Source organism: Mercenaria mercenaria, chromosome 1 (assembly GCF_021730395.1).
Source record: "Mercenaria mercenaria strain notata chromosome 1, MADL_Memer_1, whole genome shotgun sequence".
Lineage (NCBI taxonomy): Eukaryota > Metazoa > Mollusca > Bivalvia > Venerida > Veneridae > Mercenaria > Mercenaria mercenaria.
Genome location: NC_069361.1, coordinates 80,639,812 through 80,660,032, shown reverse-complemented (window position 1 = coordinate 80,660,032; position 20,221 = coordinate 80,639,812). Strand labels below are relative to the sequence as shown.

At 35.9% G+C, this 20,221-nt stretch overlaps 2 protein-coding genes and 1 long non-coding RNA gene across 4 annotated transcripts; 1 reads left to right on the top strand and 2 right to left on the bottom strand.

The window, feature by feature from the left end:
• Positions 1-165: 165 nt before the first annotated feature.
• On the bottom strand, positions 166-8,751 carry LOC123532567 (uncharacterized). Of its 2 annotated transcripts, none has more exons than XM_045314037.2 (3): positions 8,613-8,751; positions 545-1,502; positions 166-272 (listed from the first exon to the last, which is right to left on the bottom strand). In XM_045314037.2, exons 2-3 carry the CDS (start codon positions 1,471-1,473, stop codon positions 242-244), a joined length of 960 nt encoding a protein of 319 aa, XP_045169972.2. In that variant the 5' UTR covers positions 1,474-1,502; positions 8,613-8,751; the 3' UTR covers positions 166-241. The 2 variants fall into 2 exon arrangements, with proteins under 2 accessions (XP_045169972.2, XP_045169962.2); XM_045314027.2 differs by lacking the exon at positions 8,613-8,751 and adding an exon at positions 2,821-3,824.
• LOC123532593 (uncharacterized) lies at positions 5,110-8,653 on the top strand. Its single transcript, XR_006682681.2, has 3 exons — positions 5,110-5,847; positions 7,093-8,051; positions 8,482-8,653. It is a non-coding gene; the product is annotated as an uncharacterized LOC123532593 (long non-coding RNA).
• Positions 8,689-17,898, bottom strand: LOC123532582 (carboxylic ester hydrolase LipN-like). Its single transcript, XM_045314047.2, has 8 exons — positions 16,030-17,898; positions 15,631-15,769; positions 14,978-15,099; positions 14,386-14,486; positions 14,048-14,142; positions 13,514-13,650; positions 9,622-9,708; positions 8,689-8,818 (listed from the first exon to the last, which is right to left on the bottom strand). Exons 1-8 carry the CDS (start codon positions 16,247-16,249, stop codon positions 8,736-8,738), a joined length of 984 nt encoding a protein of 327 aa, XP_045169982.2. The 5' UTR covers positions 16,250-17,898; the 3' UTR covers positions 8,689-8,735.
• Between the last annotated feature and the right edge of the window lie 2,323 nt (positions 17,899-20,221).

Genomic DNA, 20,221 nt, shown 5'->3' with positions numbered 1-20,221 from the left:
TACGTAACTAAAGTCATACTCTTGAAATTATGACTACAAAGACGGCTCAAATCCTCTGTTTACTGCTGGTATGAACTCGTCATATATATATGTGACAACAGGCCTACCTCTATCCTTTTCAATATACAGAATCTTTGAATGTGGTCGTGAGAAAATATAACGCCATTTAAATGTATTAATGTATATTAAAAAATTATGATGCAATTATTAATAATCAACAAATTAAAATGGCACTCTTCATTCAGTGACCGTGGAACTCAGTCTTTCCGTTCCTGAAATAGACAAAAAGTAAGTGAAAAAAATGTAAGAAGGCGAAAAACTAGGTTTATCCAAATATTTCATCCAATATTGATATGTTACATCCAGAGTTGCAGTAATACAACTATGTAATAGCAATGCTAACGGTAAGATCCGTAAAATACTGCTCTTGTCAGGATATAACCTGATAATAAGTTTTCACAAGCTGAGACAAATTCGTTCAAAACAACGTTTTATATACATGCACTGACTTCAAACGCAACAAAAGTAAATTTTATGAACTAACCATGCAGTATGCAGCTCACTTTCACAGTACACCCTCATGATGCCAAAAGCTGAACCATACTCTTCATTGCCCCCATCAAGGTTAACAGGGGACTGTTGTAAATCTGGCATATCAATGTCGGGTTGGCCTGGCTTTGCAAGATCGTCGAATCTGGGCAAATTGTCAACACCGATCTCTTCAATAATGGCATAATTGCTGTTCTGTTCCATTTTCTTATTTTCGGTGTTCTTTTCAATCATTTCTTCTCCATTTGATCTACCACCGACATCTGACTTGTCGTCATAATTACTTTTCTCTGATGAACTGGTTTTAAATTCATATCTCGCCGTATCATACAGACTGATTATATCCCGTTTCATCTCCTCGTCATACTCTGCTTCTTTGTGACTCATTACCTTTTGGACTTTCTCGAGCTCTCTGATGTTACCAATGTCACTTTGGTCACTTTGTTTCTTTACTTGTCCCACCTTTATCATTTCTGAATTCAGACTATTTCCCGGTTTCTCCAATTGTGACTCTTCTTGTCCAGTATCACCACCTTTAGGAAGCAAATGATCTCTTCGTGTGTCAGTAGATGCTTCAACTCGATTGGACTGCTTTGTAACTTCATCAATCATTCTAATAACCATACTTTTAATATCATCTACATTCTCGTCAAAAGATGCGTCATTTTCCCACCCGTCACCATATTCATTATCACGATTATTATCATCATCGCTGTTTCCGTCGTCTTGACTATTGTCATCACATTCTAATTTTGTCGTGACAGTCCTTTCGTCTTGAAAGACTTCTCTTAATTTTCTACCTTCTTTGTTTTTGGCTTCTTTATTCGACCAAACAACTTCCCTTTCCATTCTATAGTGTGGTTCACAACCATGTACACCGAAAGTACACACGCTTGGGTTGAACTTTCTGGTAACTACCATCATCTTTGGTGGTGTCGGTGGCTTTGGTGGCCCTGAAATTGAAAAGATGAATAAAATAAATCATATATTATATAGAGACCTACGTCTGACCAAGGTTTTAGAATTTACAATTTTTTGTGGAAAAAGATCATGCGTATTTCAAAGATTTTTCTCTTATGATATCTCACGTCCTAGCAAACATTTCTATACTGCAGTATGTAACATGCTAGACGCAATGATGAGACATCGCCAGTCTTAAGCAGATTTTCTCTAAAAATCTCTAAATAGAACATCAGTCTAAAAAACGAGTCAAGTATTTTTTTTTTCATATAGCGGCATGCGACATGCTGTCATTCTCTTTACCAGTATACAATAGATGTACTGTAAGATTTCACACAAAAAAATTTGTTTTTCTTCCCATTGATCAATTTGTTCTTTTTGTCATTTTTTGTGTGTAATGAAATAAATCTCGCATACGCTTTAGAGTTATAGCAGGACCTGTAAACCCTTGAAAAATAATGTCAACCTTGAGTGTCGCCTCGGTAGACATAATATTTCTTCACAATATCCACTATCACATGTGATATTTATATAACTACTAAGATTATAATTATTCTCGATCCTTTCATTTCCATAATTAAAAAGAATATTACTTTTATAATTTTCCCCAAAAAAAAAAAAAAAAAAAATGAATTGTTTCAATTTATGTTTGCAAAATAGTGAACTGTTATCTTTTTGTATTAAGAATAACGATATTGTAACACATTATCAACAACATTTTCATTTGGTTGCATGGGTACAGGACTAGTGAATACTAAGCAGGAAGGATGGAGGTATAGTTGTGTTAAAATAAACAAATAATTATTTTTTTGGTTTCTATTTCAGTGTGCCTTCTCTGTTTAAACCTTAAACATAGTATATTTTGTACTTCTATTTGTTATTAACATTTTTGACTAACAGGTGCAGATAAAGAGAGTTATATTCAGGTATAAGCGGACCCGCGTGCGATACCGTAGCTCTTTTAGGGATTTTCAATGTGCTTGGTGTAAAGCACCGATACACGAAATGTCCTCTTTCCTGGGTAAACCCAGAAGCGGTTTTTAGTTGAATGGAAGACATATCCACATTATGAAGTACATATATACTTTGTCACGATGCACTCACTACATGTTTTGGTATATATATCTTACACCTATTTTTTTTTATATTATTAACATATTTATAGATCCATATCATACTCCATATTATCGTTAACAACGAATAAATTTCATTATATATATTTTACTTAAACTGTCCGTTGTTATGGCGATTTTTGGACAGCAATTTTAGTTACCATAACCTTTCAATGCAAGAAAAAATCTTATCACTTACTGTAATGGATAGTGAACAACAGGTTTGGTTTATACCAACTATCTCTTGGATCTGTCATATTTTGCTCTGCGTAAAAATTCCGAAACATTGTCTGTGTGTGTTTGTATTCTGTTAGACTGAATCGTTGCTAGCGACGCTATGAAAACGTTAACGTCAATGACGTTGTTTTACTGTTGACGTAACAAAGTAAACGTCACGATGTTAGAATAGTATGTAGGTTGAGTAACGCTATTACTAACAAACTTCTAAAAAAGATTTGTTCGTGCTGTAGCGGGATGTGATTTGAATTAAAAATAAATTGTACAAGAAGGCCGAAACATCAACACTAGGACATTTAGTAAACAGATAAATGAATGTCTCAGACTTTGAATAGGTCCGTTCATCAAGAAAAACGGGATGCGAATTATAACATATCTACTTCATGCAATAATTTGAGTTACCAAATATCTGTAACAAAAATAAAAGCTAAATTGTTCAACCAGTAGATCAGCATTCAGTGTAATCGTAGATCAATATTAAAACAAGAGCCATTTTGGACATGGCCACCTAAGAAAATGTTTCGTGTGAAAGGTGGCAAAAAGACGTAGTGAATCGTATATAATATAAAATAATACTAGTATGTTAGTTACAGGAAAAAATGTTACCAATAACTACTGTATTATGGTTTATACACATTACAGTTACTCATAATGTCCTGTTATAACGGAATTATCTGCATAAATTTGCTTCGAGCAAAAGAGCAAAAAGTGTTGTAAAATTAGATAAAGGAGATAATTCAAATTACTTTTTGTACACTGCACTTCACCTTAATGTCCTAATACTTTGTATATGATATGGATATGAAATGGAATTATAGGAACGAAATATAGGAAAAATGAGAAAAAGCTTGATAGTAATTCAACATTGTGCCGATCGTATGCCCTAGCGGCGACGACGTATCTTTCAAATGTCTGCCCTATCAACTGTCGATGGTACGTGCTATGCCTACCATGGTGATAACGGGTAACGGGGAATCAGGGTTCGATTCCGGAGAGGGGGAGGATGTCGCAGGGTCATTTGTCTGTATATATCCTATATGAATTACTATCAAGCTTTTTCTCATTTTTCCTATATTTCGTTCCTATAATTCCATTTCATATCCATTATACATCCACATAAATATCATTTTCTGATATCATTAACTAACATGTTGTTTAACCACGGTGACGGGCCTCAATTTGAATGTATTGATATCACCGCCAATTTCCGCCACACACGCAGACAGCAAATGTAATATTTTACCAAGAGAGACAAAGATTCAAGTCTTCACTTCAAAATCTATTCTGGCTGTGCGCATGCGTGGCGGAAATTGGCGGTGATATCAATACATTCAAATTGAGACCCGTCACCGTGGTTAAACAACATGTTAGTTAATGATGTCAGAAAATGATATTTATGTGGATGTATAATGGATATGAAATGGAATTATAGGAACGAAATATAGGAAAAATGAGAAAAAGCTTGATAGTAATTCATATAGGATATATACAGACAAATGACCCTGCGACAGCAGTTTGAATAAATTTTCAGTTATAAGTTGGTCAAGTAAATTTAATAAAGGGAAATAATTGATTCTAGATAAGAGAGAGTGTTCTTGTACTTTGCACTGTCTCTCTGTTCTTTGTCAATGTGTGAAGTATTAACAAAAATCCTTTTAAAACGTTTTTGAATTATACGGACAAAGTGTTACAGTAAATCAAATGCAAATGTAATGGGAGATGATTAAAAAAAGTAAGCAAGATAGAGTTAGAGTTCGTGTACACTGAATTTTCTTTCAATATTTTCTGCCATTGCATGAAGCTTTAAAAGGTTTGAGTTACGCTCCGGACAAAAGTGTTACGAGTAAATCAAGTAAAGGGATATAATTCAAAATGTATGCAGCATAGAAAACTATCATTCTTACACACTGCACTTTCTCTCAATACCCTCTATCTAAAAATGCTCCGGACAAAAGTGTCAAGCGAAAACAAATAAAGGGAGATGAGCAAGATTTAATCATAGTGCTTATACCTGCATTTTCTCTTATTGTTCTTTATCACCATGCGAAGTTTTAACAATAGTCCTGCTACGCTCCGACGCACGGACAGACAGACGGATGTTCCTACATATGGGTATTTATTTGGCTACTCATTTGTTCTCTCTATTGTTCTTTTAGCCACGTAAAAGAGAAAAATAGCCACATAAAAGCCTTATGGAATGAATGGCATCAAAGAAAAAGTACAGTTTCCTATTGTTCCTATAGCCACCTAAGTATGCAAATGTGGGGTCGGACAGACGGGCAGACATAGACCATTACCATATCCCATTCACTTTATGGCGACGTATATATGTAAAGTCCAGGTCACAAATCAACATTCAAATGTCATGAACAACACGGGCATCCATCTCGGTAGAACCATCAGTTATAGCAAAACTATACTAGTTTCAGGACTTTGAATGGCCCAATCTAGGTGTTTGATAAGAATAATAACATTTTCACAATTTACAAAAAGGGATGGAGTTCTGACTGAAATTGATTGCGTGTTCTAGATAATTTTTTATCAACGTTTGATGCAAAGGTGAAAAAACATATCATCCGAGTTCTTTTAGCAAGCCCTTCCTGATGGTTCTTTTTTGCTTTAGACCTCGTATATATATGGCATTAGTTCGTAATTAGATAATTTCTTATCGGAGTCACAGGTTGATAAGCAGTATACACTGAAAAGTTTTGTATAAACTTTCGATACAGTCGCATAGTTGTAAATAAGATGGCTTCTCTCTATATATATTGCTTACAGTTTATTTTTCTTTCACTTCTGTCTTCGAGGATTTCCGGCTCTGTCATTAAACAAACGCATGTGAGTACGGAAAATGTAACAGCACAGTTCTGTCCCTACATGTGCACCATTGCAGACCACACTTTCTGCTACCCACCACCATGTCCTCCACCGCCTTGCGGGGATCCAGCTAAATACCAACCAATGGATTGCTGTGACTGGTGCCCTAATGGTGAGTATATACTCCTTTACGCAACCCTGAACTTTTACATAATTGTCTTTTCCATCGTAATTCGGGGATTGTGCCACTCTATATTTTTGCCGACCATTTTGTCCAAAGGAGTAAAGAGGATAACATCCCATTACCACCAGGTAAACGACTTCTCAAACAGGTGTACTTCTGGAATACAACTTTCATTTTTAAATTTTACAAACACTTCCTATGGCAGATGGACCGGTGTCCAAATGACAAGTACCTATTTCATTTATTTCTTGCATAAATACAAGGGAGGGACAGGACGAGGGTAGGGCGGGGAAGCCGGTACATATATCATTACAAGCACATCGACATCTTTAATGCGCTTTGATGTGTTCCAAATGGACATCTTTAATGCGCTTTGATGTGTTCCAAATGGACATCTTTAATGCGCTTTGATGTGTTCCAAATGGACATCTTTAATGTGCTTTGATGTGTTCCAAATGGAATATAACGTCTATTATCCGAAAAGTTAATAACCGAGAGGACAAGGTCTTTCTTACGGGTAATGTCTCGAAGCACATTTAGATGTCACGCTGAAACGTTCGATTGCATATATTTTACATTTTTATACTTTGCATTCAAGACATTGTAAAGTAATGTAAGAGCATGTATTTTTTGTACTATATAAATGCAAATAAGATACATTTCCTCACATGTGTAGAGTTTTTGTTTCAGTGGTATCACTTATTCATTTGTCGTGCTTTTGCAAATGAAAATAAACTACAGCAGGGTTGTTACATTTTTGAAAGTTAGCAGAATAATTTCGGGTTCTGATAAATGCGAAGACGGGCTTTTTGTCTGTGGATCAATTTGAAACCTGAAAATTATTTTGTAATCTTTAAAGAAAACAACGCCACAATTTTACATTAATCTCATTTTTTAAAGATATTCTAATGGGCAAGGATTTTCCAATGTAAATTTATTTTCCAATTGAAATCGAAATGATTCAGTAATCTTTATTTACTTCTACCCCTGGATACCTGTAGAATACTGTTAGGCTTCCACATGGATGTTGCGCAATAACGAAGAAATTCACGAAAAAAAGTGCTACGTTATTTCTGGGTAACCAGTAGGCATGGGAAAGCTGTGTTTCCATAGTAAAACATTTTTTGATCCAGTTTTAATTGTTTCTGTAAATAACATTCAACTCATGCTGACTAAATGTAAAAGGAAATTATTAGCACAGGAGAGTTGTAATAACATTTACTTTTTCCGCAGGTGAAAACTGTCCGGCTTCAGATGGAAGCATGATACCGCTTCACCACTGGAAAATTGTGCAAGGCAAAAACTGCACGTGCAAATATGCTCCGACATATCTGGTGTGCGTTTGAGATGTGCTGTTTGGACTGAGTTTATTTGCACAAACTGTCTATTGTAAACATTTGTCATCTTTTCATCACCTAATTTGTTATTAACTACATTTACGTGTATGTAAAACTCATGATAAAAGTCTGTAGATAGTTACCAAGTGCATGCTATTAAAAGTGAAAGTTGTTCCTACAAAGGATATGTTAATATGTAGAGCAACTTGATACGTTTCAGCGCATGCGCACGTGTTAGCTTTCTCGTTCGCTCGTACATCGCGTGCAGATGCGAAGAAAACATATTCTCCACGTCCCTGCTTAAATCGTTAGCTGAACATTGGGTCTGCAATGGCGATATCGTTGTCAGTACTCTTGGATTATTTTGTTATAGAGCTCTAAAATACCAGCACTTGATTAGCTGATTTTGAGCATGGTCTTAAAATGGCAAAAATGCATTTAGAGGCTGGCTTTGATATCTGTGGAGCTGACCAATGTGGAATACTAGTAGGTCAACATTCATTGCAAATTATCATAAAGGTTATCAGCTTAAACATATATATTCTTATCTTGGTAACCTACAAACACGTCCTAAAACCCAGCCTTTGGAACATAAAGTAAAAACTATGGCAAAACACATCACTAGTGTATTAGTGTGCTTCTTTTACATGGAACTTTCTTTGTTTTTATTGTCAACCGCTGTTGAAGAAAGCGAATTACCGACAGTAAGTACAAAGAATATAACAGCGCACTACTGTCCGTTCCCATGCACTGTGGGTAATCAGACATTATGTTACCCTCCTCCATGTCCACCACCGGGTTGCATTGATCCGGCAAAGTACAAACCCACTGACTGCTGCGACTACTGTCCAAATGGTAAGATCTTTTTTTTATTTTGTTACATTAATGGAACTTTATTTTATCAATAGGCATATTTAAGTTATATATACCACCGAAATTTACCTTACAAGTGTTTCTGAAATTGGGCATTGTGGTTAAGATGTTCTCTCCACATAGATTGAAGGCGGAAGACAATTGATTTCGCATGCATTGTTTTCTTTCAGTTGTTTCCACGCCTTAAAATAGAACTTGCGGCCTCTAGACTGGTAGTTATTCTCTCATACACAGAGTGTTAGGAAAGAAAACTCGGTGAAAGAGATTGCGAAAACGCAACTGAAAATGCATTCTTCGCTAGATAAAATAAACATGGCCACATGCCGAACCTTCTTTCTAATTTCTATCTAAGCATTTTATAAACTGTATAAACTGTATAAACTGTATTCTATATACATGAAATGGATTTCAGGTCCGAACTGCAGAGGTCCTAATGGGCGTCCTATACGATGGAACCATTGGAAAATAGTTGACGGGCAAAACTGTACATGTAAAGATGTAGCGCACGATGCTACGTGTGTGTGAAATATATTAAATACTTACCTGTTATTCTTTGACCAAATAAATACGCTCTAGCAAACAACGATCGTCTTTGTTAAGACAATTTTCCAACTGGCATCATTATGAAAAGCAACAGCCCAACTTCGTTACTTGAAAATGGTGACATCACATTTTGATTTGAATGCCTTTACTACAAAGTATGATTTCATGTGAGGAGGCACTATTTGAGGAATTCTGGCATAGGTTATCTAAAAATGCAACAGTAAAATCCCTACAAAAGTCCTTGTGTATATATTGACCGTATATATAACATGTGAAACAAATGCTGTTCAAATATTACACGCACGGTCTTATGTAAATGAAGTCCAGTTGTGGTTTCATTTGCTCACCCGAGAAATGAACCATCTGGTTGTTTCCTTGATAAAACCTTTTACAGTTAAAAGCATTGTTAATGAATGCACACGGTATTACTTTAAAGCACGTAAACAGCGATACGGAAAAAATAAACCCAATCAGACTGGCTGTAATAGTATGTCACAGCAAATAAACTTTTAATAAGCTAACTGCGAGTTCATTTATACCAAGTAGATGCACCGGTTATTGACGTTACAGCTCGACCAAACATCTTATAAATATAAACAACATTGTATGAGAAACAATCAAGAAAGTACAGCGTAGATGATCCTTTATTTAAACAGACAAAACAGGTATCGCGGACGCTTAGTATAAATTGTTGAAAGTTAGAAAAAAATATTTAGGAATGCATCCCTTGATTCGAATGTCTTCTGATGAAGTCGGTTATAGATACATTAGCTGTCTGACAAGTTTCCTTGAAATACATTAAAACTGACAATTTTGGAAGTGCTTTCATCTTCAGATGGATTAACATGATAATTCGACTTTAACTGGTTATCATGTACATAATTTTATGCCTTTTTAGTTTAGGTAAACTAAACAAGTCTATTTTCTGTAAAATCTGGACCTTGCATGTCATTCTTAAAAATTATGACTTTAAAAAAAAAAACAACTGAATCTGATGCCTACTATTTACCTGGCAAACTCCAGAACGAATGTGGTACACCTTTAATCAACTCAATCTGCGCTGTTACACCAGACGCCTTTAGTTTTTCGTAGTATTCTAAAATGTTAAACATTTGTTAATCTCTGAAAATCACAAGTAAAACGTATGCAAAGTAAACTGTTGACTATACCACTTCAAACTGCATCGGGACGAAGTTTTGCAAACTAGTAACATCTTGTGACTGGAATTGATATAGGACTCATTGTGTGTTCGGATCAAAGTGTAGCAGGACCGTATAAGTTAGTATTGCAAATAAGCGTCTATTCATTAATCCCTCCCGTGTTTCAATATGTTTACAAAAATACGTGCACAGACCAGTCTAGACCCAAATTTATCGTTATCCTCATACGAGTCTAACAACAGCTACTCTTTACTATCCGACACCACCCCAGATACTGAGCACCATCCTACCCAATGTCCTCGTCCAATTAAAAAGAACTATTTTTCTGGCCTCAAGACCCTCATCGTCAATTTCCAGTCCATAGTAAACAAAAAATTTGAGCTGCACTCCCTACTTCAAACCGAAAATCCGGACATCAGTTTTGGTACAGAACCCTGGTTAACTTCAAACAATAAAGATAATGAAATATTTCCCCCTTCCTTAGATTACACCCCATACAGACTAGACAGGAAAACAGGCCAAGCGGGTGGGGGCGTATTCATCTTGGTCAAAAACAATATAGTGGTCTCTGAAATGAAGGAGTTACAAGCAGATTGTGAACTCATATGGTTAAAGCTGGAATTGGTAGGTTCTAAGCCCCTTTATATTGCATCTTATTACAGACCACATGAACAGGATGAGGACAGTTTAATAGAATTTAGAAAATCTTTAGACAAGGTCACTAAACTCAAAGGCAAAATTTGGATTGCCGGAGACTTCAATTTCCCCAAACTGTCCTGGGACCCCCGAGGGCACACCAACTCTGAAACCTGGCTGCTCTCACAGTAGAATTTATGAAGAATTCCTCTCTGTCATAAATGATTCCTCCCTCCAACAAATGGTTAGTTTCCCTACACGGTTAAACAACACTTTAGACCTCTTCCTCACCTCAAACCCAACTCTGGTCAAACATGTAAACACTATGGCGGGATTGTCCGATCATGATATAGTACAAGTACACTAAGATGTTAAGCCACGGTTCAATAAAATGAAACCCCGCCTAGTTCACTTATATAATAAAGCAGATTGGTCAAAATTTCAAAAGCTCATACACATGGTCTGTTGAAGACCTATGGTCAGAATTCAAAGAGGTTCTATCCGAAGGTAAGAACCTATTCATTCCAACCAAGAGAATAGGCTCAAGACCCCAACTACCATGGATTACCCAAAGCATTAAACGTCAGATTAGGAAACGAAATAAGATGTTCCAAAAGGTCAAAAATAACACCAACCCAAAGGTCAAACAACATTACATAAATTTTAAAAATCTTGTCAGGAAAAATATCAAACAAGCCCATGATAGTTACATAGATTATGTCCTGGAATGTCAAGATGATCCGGATAACCCACAAACAGGTCACAATTTCTCTCGTAAGAAACTTTCTCCCTTGCCAAAAATGCCAAGCAAGACTCCCAAGGCATTTCCCCACTCCTAGAAAACGGTCAAATTCATACGGATGATAAAAAGAAGGCCAATATCCTCAATCGTCAATTCCAGTCCGTGTTCACCCCAATGTCACCTCTCAAATTGGGCCAACTCTGTAAAATTAAAGTGCAGTCTCTACTCTCCATAACAACTGATTACCAACCAAAATATCCCCAAATGCCAAAGGTCACTATAGGCATAAATGGTGTTCAGAAACTCCTTTCGTCCCTAAAATAGATCAAGCATGTGGTCCCGATGGTCTAAAGCCGATCCTTCTTAAAAATCTTAGTGAACAAATCTCACCACTAGTCACTAAACTCTTTCAAAGGTCCCTTGACACGGGCACTATCCCAGCTGACTGGACCAAGGCCAATGTCATTCCTTTATTTAAGGGTGACAAAAGCAATCCTGCAAATTACCGGCCTATTTCCCTAACTTGTATTCTCTGTAAGTTACTGGAACACATCATAGCCTCTAATATTACCAAGCACTTCCAGGTTAACAATGTCCTCTATGACCTACAGCATGGGTTCAGAGAGAAAAGGTCATGCGAAACGCAGTTACTCGAACTTGTAGAAGATCTATCCCGAAACTTAATTCAGGGCCACCAGACGGACTTGATCCTTCTGGACTTCTCTAAAGCATTTGATAAGGTTGACCATCTGAAACGTCTGTACAAACTTCATCAACATGGCGTTCAGGGCACCACGTTGCAATGGGTCAAGTCTTTCTTGATTGGCTGGCGCCAGTCTGTCCTTGTGAATGGTGAAACATCAGAAGAAGTTCCAGTAATGTCCGGAGTCCCACAGGGCTCCGTCCTAGGCCCCCTTCCATTTTTACTCTACATTAATGACCTGCCTGAAAATCTGATTTCACAGGTTCGTTTATTCGCCGATGACACTGCTGTCTATTTAACTGTAAATAGTTTTGCCCAAGAAGACATCCTCCAGCAAGACTTAAATAGGTTACAGCTATGGGAAAGTAAGTGGGACATGGAGTTCCACCCCTCAAAATGCACTGTTATGAACATAACAAGGTCAAAAAACCATTTTAAATCAAAATACACACTCCATGGCCAAGTCTTGGAAACAGTTCCTGATGAAAAGTACCTTGGGGTCACTATATCCTCAGATCTTAATTGGAATAAACACATCAATTTAGTCACGTCCAAAGCTACCCGAACACTAAACTTCATCAAGCGAAATATCCCATGCAAGAACCCAAAAGTTCGAGAAGTAGCTTATAAAGCCCTAGTCAGGCCACAGCTAGAATATGCTAGCTGTGTTTGGAACCCTTACACCCAACAAAACATCCACCAGATCGAAATGATTCAGCGGAGGGCAGCGCGATCGGTTAATCATGACTACTCCCCTTTACAGCAGTGTCACAAACATGCTATGTCAGCTGAGATGGCGTACCCTTGAAGATAGGAGATCTGATTCACGCCTCCTTATGTTCTACAAGATAGTGAATGGTTTGGTTGCTGTGCCACCCCTCCCCCCCTCCCCACCCCCTACCCCACCTATGTCAGCCCCCATCCCGTCTAACAAGACATATGCATCCCCACTCCTGTACTCAGATCCTCACTCCCTGTAATTACTATAAGTACTCTTTCTTTCCAGCCACCATAGTGCTTTGGAATTCCCTTCCAGTACAACTTGTGCAAGCCCCCACCCTGAATCAGTTTAAACAGGGTGTGACCAAACTTGTACACAATGCTTAACATGATAGACCTGTTTTTAAACTGCTTTTATCTGTAAATCCTTCTTGTTTTTAACACTATCAACTGTATTCATACTTGCAATACACACCGTGTATTACTTTTATCCTCCTATCCAATCTACTTTTAACTTCTTGTACAGGCGCGCAGCTGCACATAATACTCGCAGAGAGGAGTGTTGCAGTATAAATAGATAGATAGACCCAACAAATCAATTGTTCAAAAGAGCCTAAACATGAGCACCAACAGTAGTTATTAATAAACGCACATCAAAGGTAATGTTTGCACAACACGTTGGAAGAAATCATTATAAATAGAATCAGTCTTTAGCATATAATGATTTAGTAGAGTAGATACAGACAATCATAGTCGCAATTTAATTTCCTGAGTACGTTTTTAAACTTAAAAGCGAGTAAGATGAAAACATAAATGACACGAAATTGTAAGGTAGTAAAAAATCTCGTATCCAGCATCTTTGATGTCACGGAAAACGATCATGTCCACGTTCTGTATACTAATTAAAAGGAGAGAAGGAGAGAAATTTTCAGATGTATACCATAGCAACCGTCACGTAACTGATCATGTTCGGCAACTATAATCAGTGTTGGCGGAAGGTATGAGAAGTCTTTGTTAAGTATCACTGAAGCCCTCGGCAAACATCTGTCGTCTTCTTTAATGTACTGATGTGCATACCTATTGAAATATTAAATTAACAATTCAATGAGAATGCAAATGACATTACTGTCGACATTTTGAAAAATCTTAAATAAACTTAAGGTACAAGAATAAGATAACGTTTTAGGTTACTTCAGATGAACACATAGAGTTAATTTAAAAGCAAAAATAACACTGTTTTACCGTTGTATTTGAGTTTATGTGGATATGTGTAAACCGTACGTTCATATTTTAGTAGCTTTGCTTACTTCTGACTGAGTTTTAAGCCCGACAATTCAACTGGAATTATTTCAAGCACCCGCAGGCACCTGGATAGTTAAATGTGGGATAACGAAATGAGATCATTCTTACTTGGTTTAGAATCTGAAGTACTTCATACTGATAGAGATGACATTCTAAAGATAAGACACCTTACCAGTCAGAACGCTTCTTTGGGAGCAAAGGTCCAAATCTAAATTCTTCTGTTGATTTGTAAGTTTTGGTGTAATCAACTTTGGGATATACAAGAATCTGTTCATAAAAATAAGAAAATTATATATGTCTTCAGCTTTACTGAATGGCACATGATTTAACAAGAGAAAATTTCGATTTTTTTTATTGTCACAAACATATTGACATATGGGTTATCTTTCTCGCAATCATTCTTCTTAGTCTAACTATAACGAGCAAACCGAATTTCCCTTTCCCCAAAACACACTCAACAAAAGTTGATAAATATCTACATTTATTCAAATATCAATAAAATGTACTTGCAGCAAAGTCTATTAGTGTATAAGCTTCATGACAGACGACCGCTGCCAGACGACCACCAGCACTGTCTCCCACTACACCGAGTTTACTGTCTGATGTCCCTCCTGCAATGTCATCATAAACGTTTCAAGATTGTGACAAAACATGAAATTATAGCTTTTATTTTAATATTATTCAGGATAAGTCACGCATTTTGAATCGATGTCAAGATATGATAATGATTTCATGTTTTTTTAACATATGTCTCACGGGTGATACAGGTATCATTTTGCAATATTTTCATATGCGCATGAGAATTGAACTGCAACCGTACATCTTACAGAATCAAACGGTTTTCAAAGTAACAAATCTCATGTCATTAAGTATAAATAGTTTTGCTAAAACTATGCAGTACATGTAGCAGATGCATAAGGAGTCGTGTATAAACCACATTTGGTTCACGATCTAACATCGCAGACTCAGGACTGCAGATTTTCCAAGCTACTCTCCTATTCATTGATTTGTTTTATCAACAGAAATTTATTTACAGTTATTTTAAGTAAACATGTGAATTTTCAAGTTCTTCAAAGTTAATGAATAAGGGCAAATAACTTACCTACAACTTCTTGGTTTTTGGCAACCCATTCAACAGCGCGTTTAGCATCTTCGTTGTTCTTAGGAAATTTGTGTTCGGGAGCTAGTCTGTATTCAACATTTACAACAATACAAGGGACATCACTGAAATGAAAAAGTCACAATACAGATACCTTTAAATACTTTTTGCTATAACAGCGACAACTAATCAAGAAAAAAAAAATCCCAGATTACCTGGAACATTATTATTAAACAACACGTATCTGATTTCTTTCGTAAATGTTTGTGCATTTTACTATCGGAGTGAAGTTGGCTGTACAGCAGTAGCAGCAGTTAACTGCTCCTACTGCTGCTACCGCTGTACTGCCAACTTCACGCCGACCATTTTACTTGACCTGCAAAGTGATATCACTACCTTTCTCTGTGAGAAGTAAAATGTGTCGATACTTTTAGTTGTGAAAATACAAGAGAGAAAACAAATATGAATACAACAAACAATTAGTAAGCGATAGAAATTGTCGATATCGCTACCATTCTGTGTGAGAGGTAAATATGCCGATACTTTTTAACTGTGAAAATACAAAATGAGAAAACAAATATAAATACAAAAAAACAATTAGTTAGCGATAGAAATTTTCCTTAAAAGAAAAGTTAAAGATTTAAAAGTGGACACACTTGGCTAGAATTCTGCAAACGTTCTCGTTCGTTTTTCTGCTTTTAGTGACATTTCCGCCTCCGTGGAAGTAAACAACAATTGGTAGTGCAGAAGACCTCTCGCTTGTATCCGGTTTGTAGGAAGTGATAGGGAGTGTATCTGAATAAAATACCGGTACGTTATTCATTTTACAGATTGAGGTACTTGATAATAAAGTCGATGTATGACTTTACAAGAAATAATTATCTACAGAAAAACCGTGTCTGTTAGTTGTTAAGAGAAAAGCAGGATTTTATTTTTTTTTTGTCCTGTAGAATATAACCCAATTTCCATAGTTAAAAATATCCATAACTCTTGCGTAGATAATCTATAGGTACTTATGCTTAAATCCATTAGAGCTAATAATCATACAGATTTACCTGTAGTTGTAGAAGGCGGAATTAAAATCTCCTTTTCTATCCCTGAGAAGTCGACATTCCCTCCAAAGTCTTTAGAAGTCTTTATTGCTGCCTCTCTTACAGCTGTAACCCCATCCTCAAAGCTTGGCTTAGCATCACGAGAAGCCCTAGCCTTCAGGAAATCGACAGTTTCCTGATGCGGGTTGTATAACTGAATATAACTTTTCAAGTCAAATGACATGATATGTACCTCTACAGTGAACTACACATAAATGTTTACGTTTCGATCATAAATGTGTACGCTAGATAACTGTGTAGGCTGTATTGTGGGGACATTAAGGACATAGGTATGTGATAAAGCGAGTGCAAAATTAAAGCTTTAAGACAGACAACTATTTCATATTCTATTAGGTTGAGTCGGGCGGGATATTTCCTTTGATATATGCTATGCTTATTTAGACAATATTATGCTTCCAGCATTGTAGTCAGGTAAAATGAAATTGTATATAAGTAAAAAAACTGAGAGAATAATGCTATGTTTGGAAGACTGGTAGGGAAATTAAAAGTCAGTGTAACTCCTGGAAGGTGGTCAGTCACATTCAAGCAAATTTTGTGTCATTTTTCACATTTCCCTTTTATTCAAGGAACAAGAAAACACATTTTCCCATATTTTAGGTATACAGAGTTACTATTTGAAATATGCAAATCTTTCAGTATTTTTTTTTTCATTGACTTAAACCTTAAAAGTTTTCCTCATATTTATTAATCTCGCTAAATATATAAACTAACCCTATATCATAAAAACTAAAAATCTCATAGGGCGCATTCGGCATACATGCCCGTGTAACTCTGACCAGATCACCCGAGTTCACCTGAGTGACACGAGTAACAATTGTAGTCCGAACGCTTTATCGAGTAACTGAAAATGATGGAGAACGTTACCTATATGCTAACAGTTCAAAAGCTTCTAAGCTGTAACAATAATAAAGAATGGTTGCTACTTTTGACACATAATAACTTAATTTTCCAAAATAAACTGCTGATCAGACAAGACAGTATCCCTCGATCGTATCAGAAATGATGTTGAATTAGTGGACTTTATGTTTTATGTATGTGATATAGTGCTGTTAGTTGATTACATTGCCGTTGCGTGTATCTTACATAATGTTTGCATTTTCAATGACAATACAATAAGTGATTTTTGTGAAGAACCTAATATAGATATGTTTGATGGCCATTATGAGGACAGACAATCTGTTAGAGATGAACTGGTACGACCTCTGTCAGAGTGAAAAATCAGACTGGATTATTATCAATCGACATTTCAGATTCTAGGATCAAGTAACACTTGGAAAAAATGTTCAGCCCATATTGTTTAATAGACTAGAAATTTCTATTTTATGTTAAGTTATACTTTAAATTATTTCAGAAGCAAGAGCTACAACTTATACTAATCCTCTTATGTCTACACATGACTCTACTACCCCGAACCATTTCAAATTAAAAGGGTGTTTGGTATAATTATTTCGTTTTTATTATTGTTCTGACTGGAAGAAGGTTTGTCGGCAAGTAGGGAGGTAGAATATTTTACTTCTAACTTCAACATCAAAGTGTGGCTTCTTTTGTGGATTATTTGTCCTTATCACTCATTTTGTGTTCTAAAGACTAGATGTTTTTTCTAAAAGTTGTCCCATGTGAACCTAGAAAGAAAACTTACAAGCTTTAAGAATCAGATCGAGAACCCTCGAAATATGTTTGACAAGGATATTACTGAAAGAAGCAGATTTCTCAACCACTGTCCTATTCAGCAGTATTTACAGATGGGGGCATGAATGCCAAAAAGAGCATTTCAAAGTTACTCTACATTTAAAAGAAAGTAAAAGGTTTTAAAAGAACAATGACAGCTCGCTCCACTATTCGAAGGCAACTGTCGATATGAATGATTTTCGATTCTAGAACTGAAATAATGATTCAAGGATTATTTGACTTGATTCTATGATCTCGCTTTAAACCCCTGAATAGATATAAGAAGTTTACAACCTAGTACCGCCCTTAGACAAGAGCAACTTGATGGTAAAATTTTAACCGTCATTTTCTTACTACAAAAAAGGGACATAACTTTGCCAAAATTAAAGTAAGTGTTATGAAACTTGATGCTTTTACCTGGCTTTACAACCCTGAAGACATGTGAGAAACGTTAACCCAATGCTCCCATTAGTTTTGGAGATATCAACTTGCAAGCAAACAGAACAATATCTATGCATAAGAAAGAGGGCATAACTTGTCCAAAATTAAGGTTATGGGAATTGATGCTTTGACATTCCTTAACATTACTGGAGACATGTATGGAAGTTTCAGTCCAATATCTGCATTAATAATAATTAGTTTCCGAGATAGTACCTTGCATGCAAAACTTTAACCAGCTTTTTCTAAGTTTAAATAGTGGGGCATAACTTGGCCAAAGTTCAAAAAGAAAACAAGGAAGAATATCCAACAGGGAAAGCCACGTTCAAAAAACCCAGCCTCCCCAAAGACACACACGAAAAACTCTTGAACACCATACACAAACATGAACGCAAAGGACAAAACAAACAGATACAGGAACACAGTGGGGCAAGTAAGAGTTATGGAAGTTGATGACATGTCCTTTACAACATGGAAGACATGTGTGAAGTTTCAATCCAGTATCTGCATTAGTTTAAAAAACTTGCATGCAAAAATTTAACTCTAAAAAGGGGTCTGACTCAAGTAAGAGTTATGAGGCTTGTGATATGTTGATATGACCTTATTTTACAGACCCGAAGAAATATGTGAAGTTTTAACCAAACATCTGCATTAGTTTGGATATACATATACTAACTTGCATGTAAAACTTTAAATTGCATTTTCTAAGTCCAAAAGGGATATAATTTTGTCAAAATACATATAAAAGTAATGGGACTTGATCATCTGCGGTTAGGGAATGACCTTAAAAAGTAAAAATATGTTTCAAAGCAATATGTCTATAAATGAGACCCATAATTTACATAAGATTCGATCAAGAATTATCTAACTTGATTATTTTGGTAGGTCTGATGAGCGCAAAGACTTGTTTGAAGTTTCAATTCAATATCATCTGTGGTTATTGAGATAAAGCCTTGATAGTAACTGCACACAAACTTTTACAAGTGTACCAAAGACGCCTTGTTTAAAGTGTTAATGCATTCGGATACGATCACCCGACTTTCCCAGCTTCAGGAGGTGGGTAGAATTCTGGTGACACAACTACTATCGCCCGAGTTACATGAGTTATACTCGAGTTATACCCAGGGTGACTCGGGTTAGCTCGAGTAAGTATGCCGAACGCGCCCATAGACAGTCACCATGTTTTAGTGTTACGGCATACTGATACTGTGTTTACTTGCGTAGAATTTTGTTCTATATGAACACAAAAGTATGTTTTTATACTTACGTAGGTACTGTGTAGTAATTCATATTTAATCTTTTAGATTTAGCCAAATCTTTTTGCATATTTGAAGTGTTGTCTACAATACAATTAATAATTAAGTAGACGTGTCCACGAATCGACCAAGTGAATCTTGGATCATTATGGATAGTCATATAAATCATGTTTGGATATGGAGATTTCAAGGAGAAACACATCCCTTGCGAAGTTTATATTTATATATTAACCATGAATTTTTTAAAATGGTATTCAAATCTACAAATATTTGATAAACTAATACAAAGGTAAATGAATATTTACATACTACTTTTCAATTGTTTTGATATATCATGTAGTCCGCATACAACATTCTGTTGTGTTAATTTTCTAAATGTTTAGATTTATGCTATTTATGCTATTGTTACATATATATAATGGATTTAGGAGTGCAAGGCAGGATCAGTCGGATGAACTATAACCTGACCAAAGAAAATATTTTGTTAATCTTTTATACATGTATAACACATTGATAATAAGGAAGTACAATTATTATGAAATCATTCAAACATGACAATCTGCTTTCATTATTATATGTGTCTGAATCATTACATGCAAAGACAAGAAAAAGCTATCCTGACCGATATAATATAGAAATAACATAAGCCACTGTCTAAATCTTAATTCTGTATTTTACATAGCATTATTGTTCCTTGTGCTGCCGTTGTGACTCTCAGTATTAGAGATGATATCTCTGAACTGATATTGATACCCTTACTTAAGTCTCTTTGA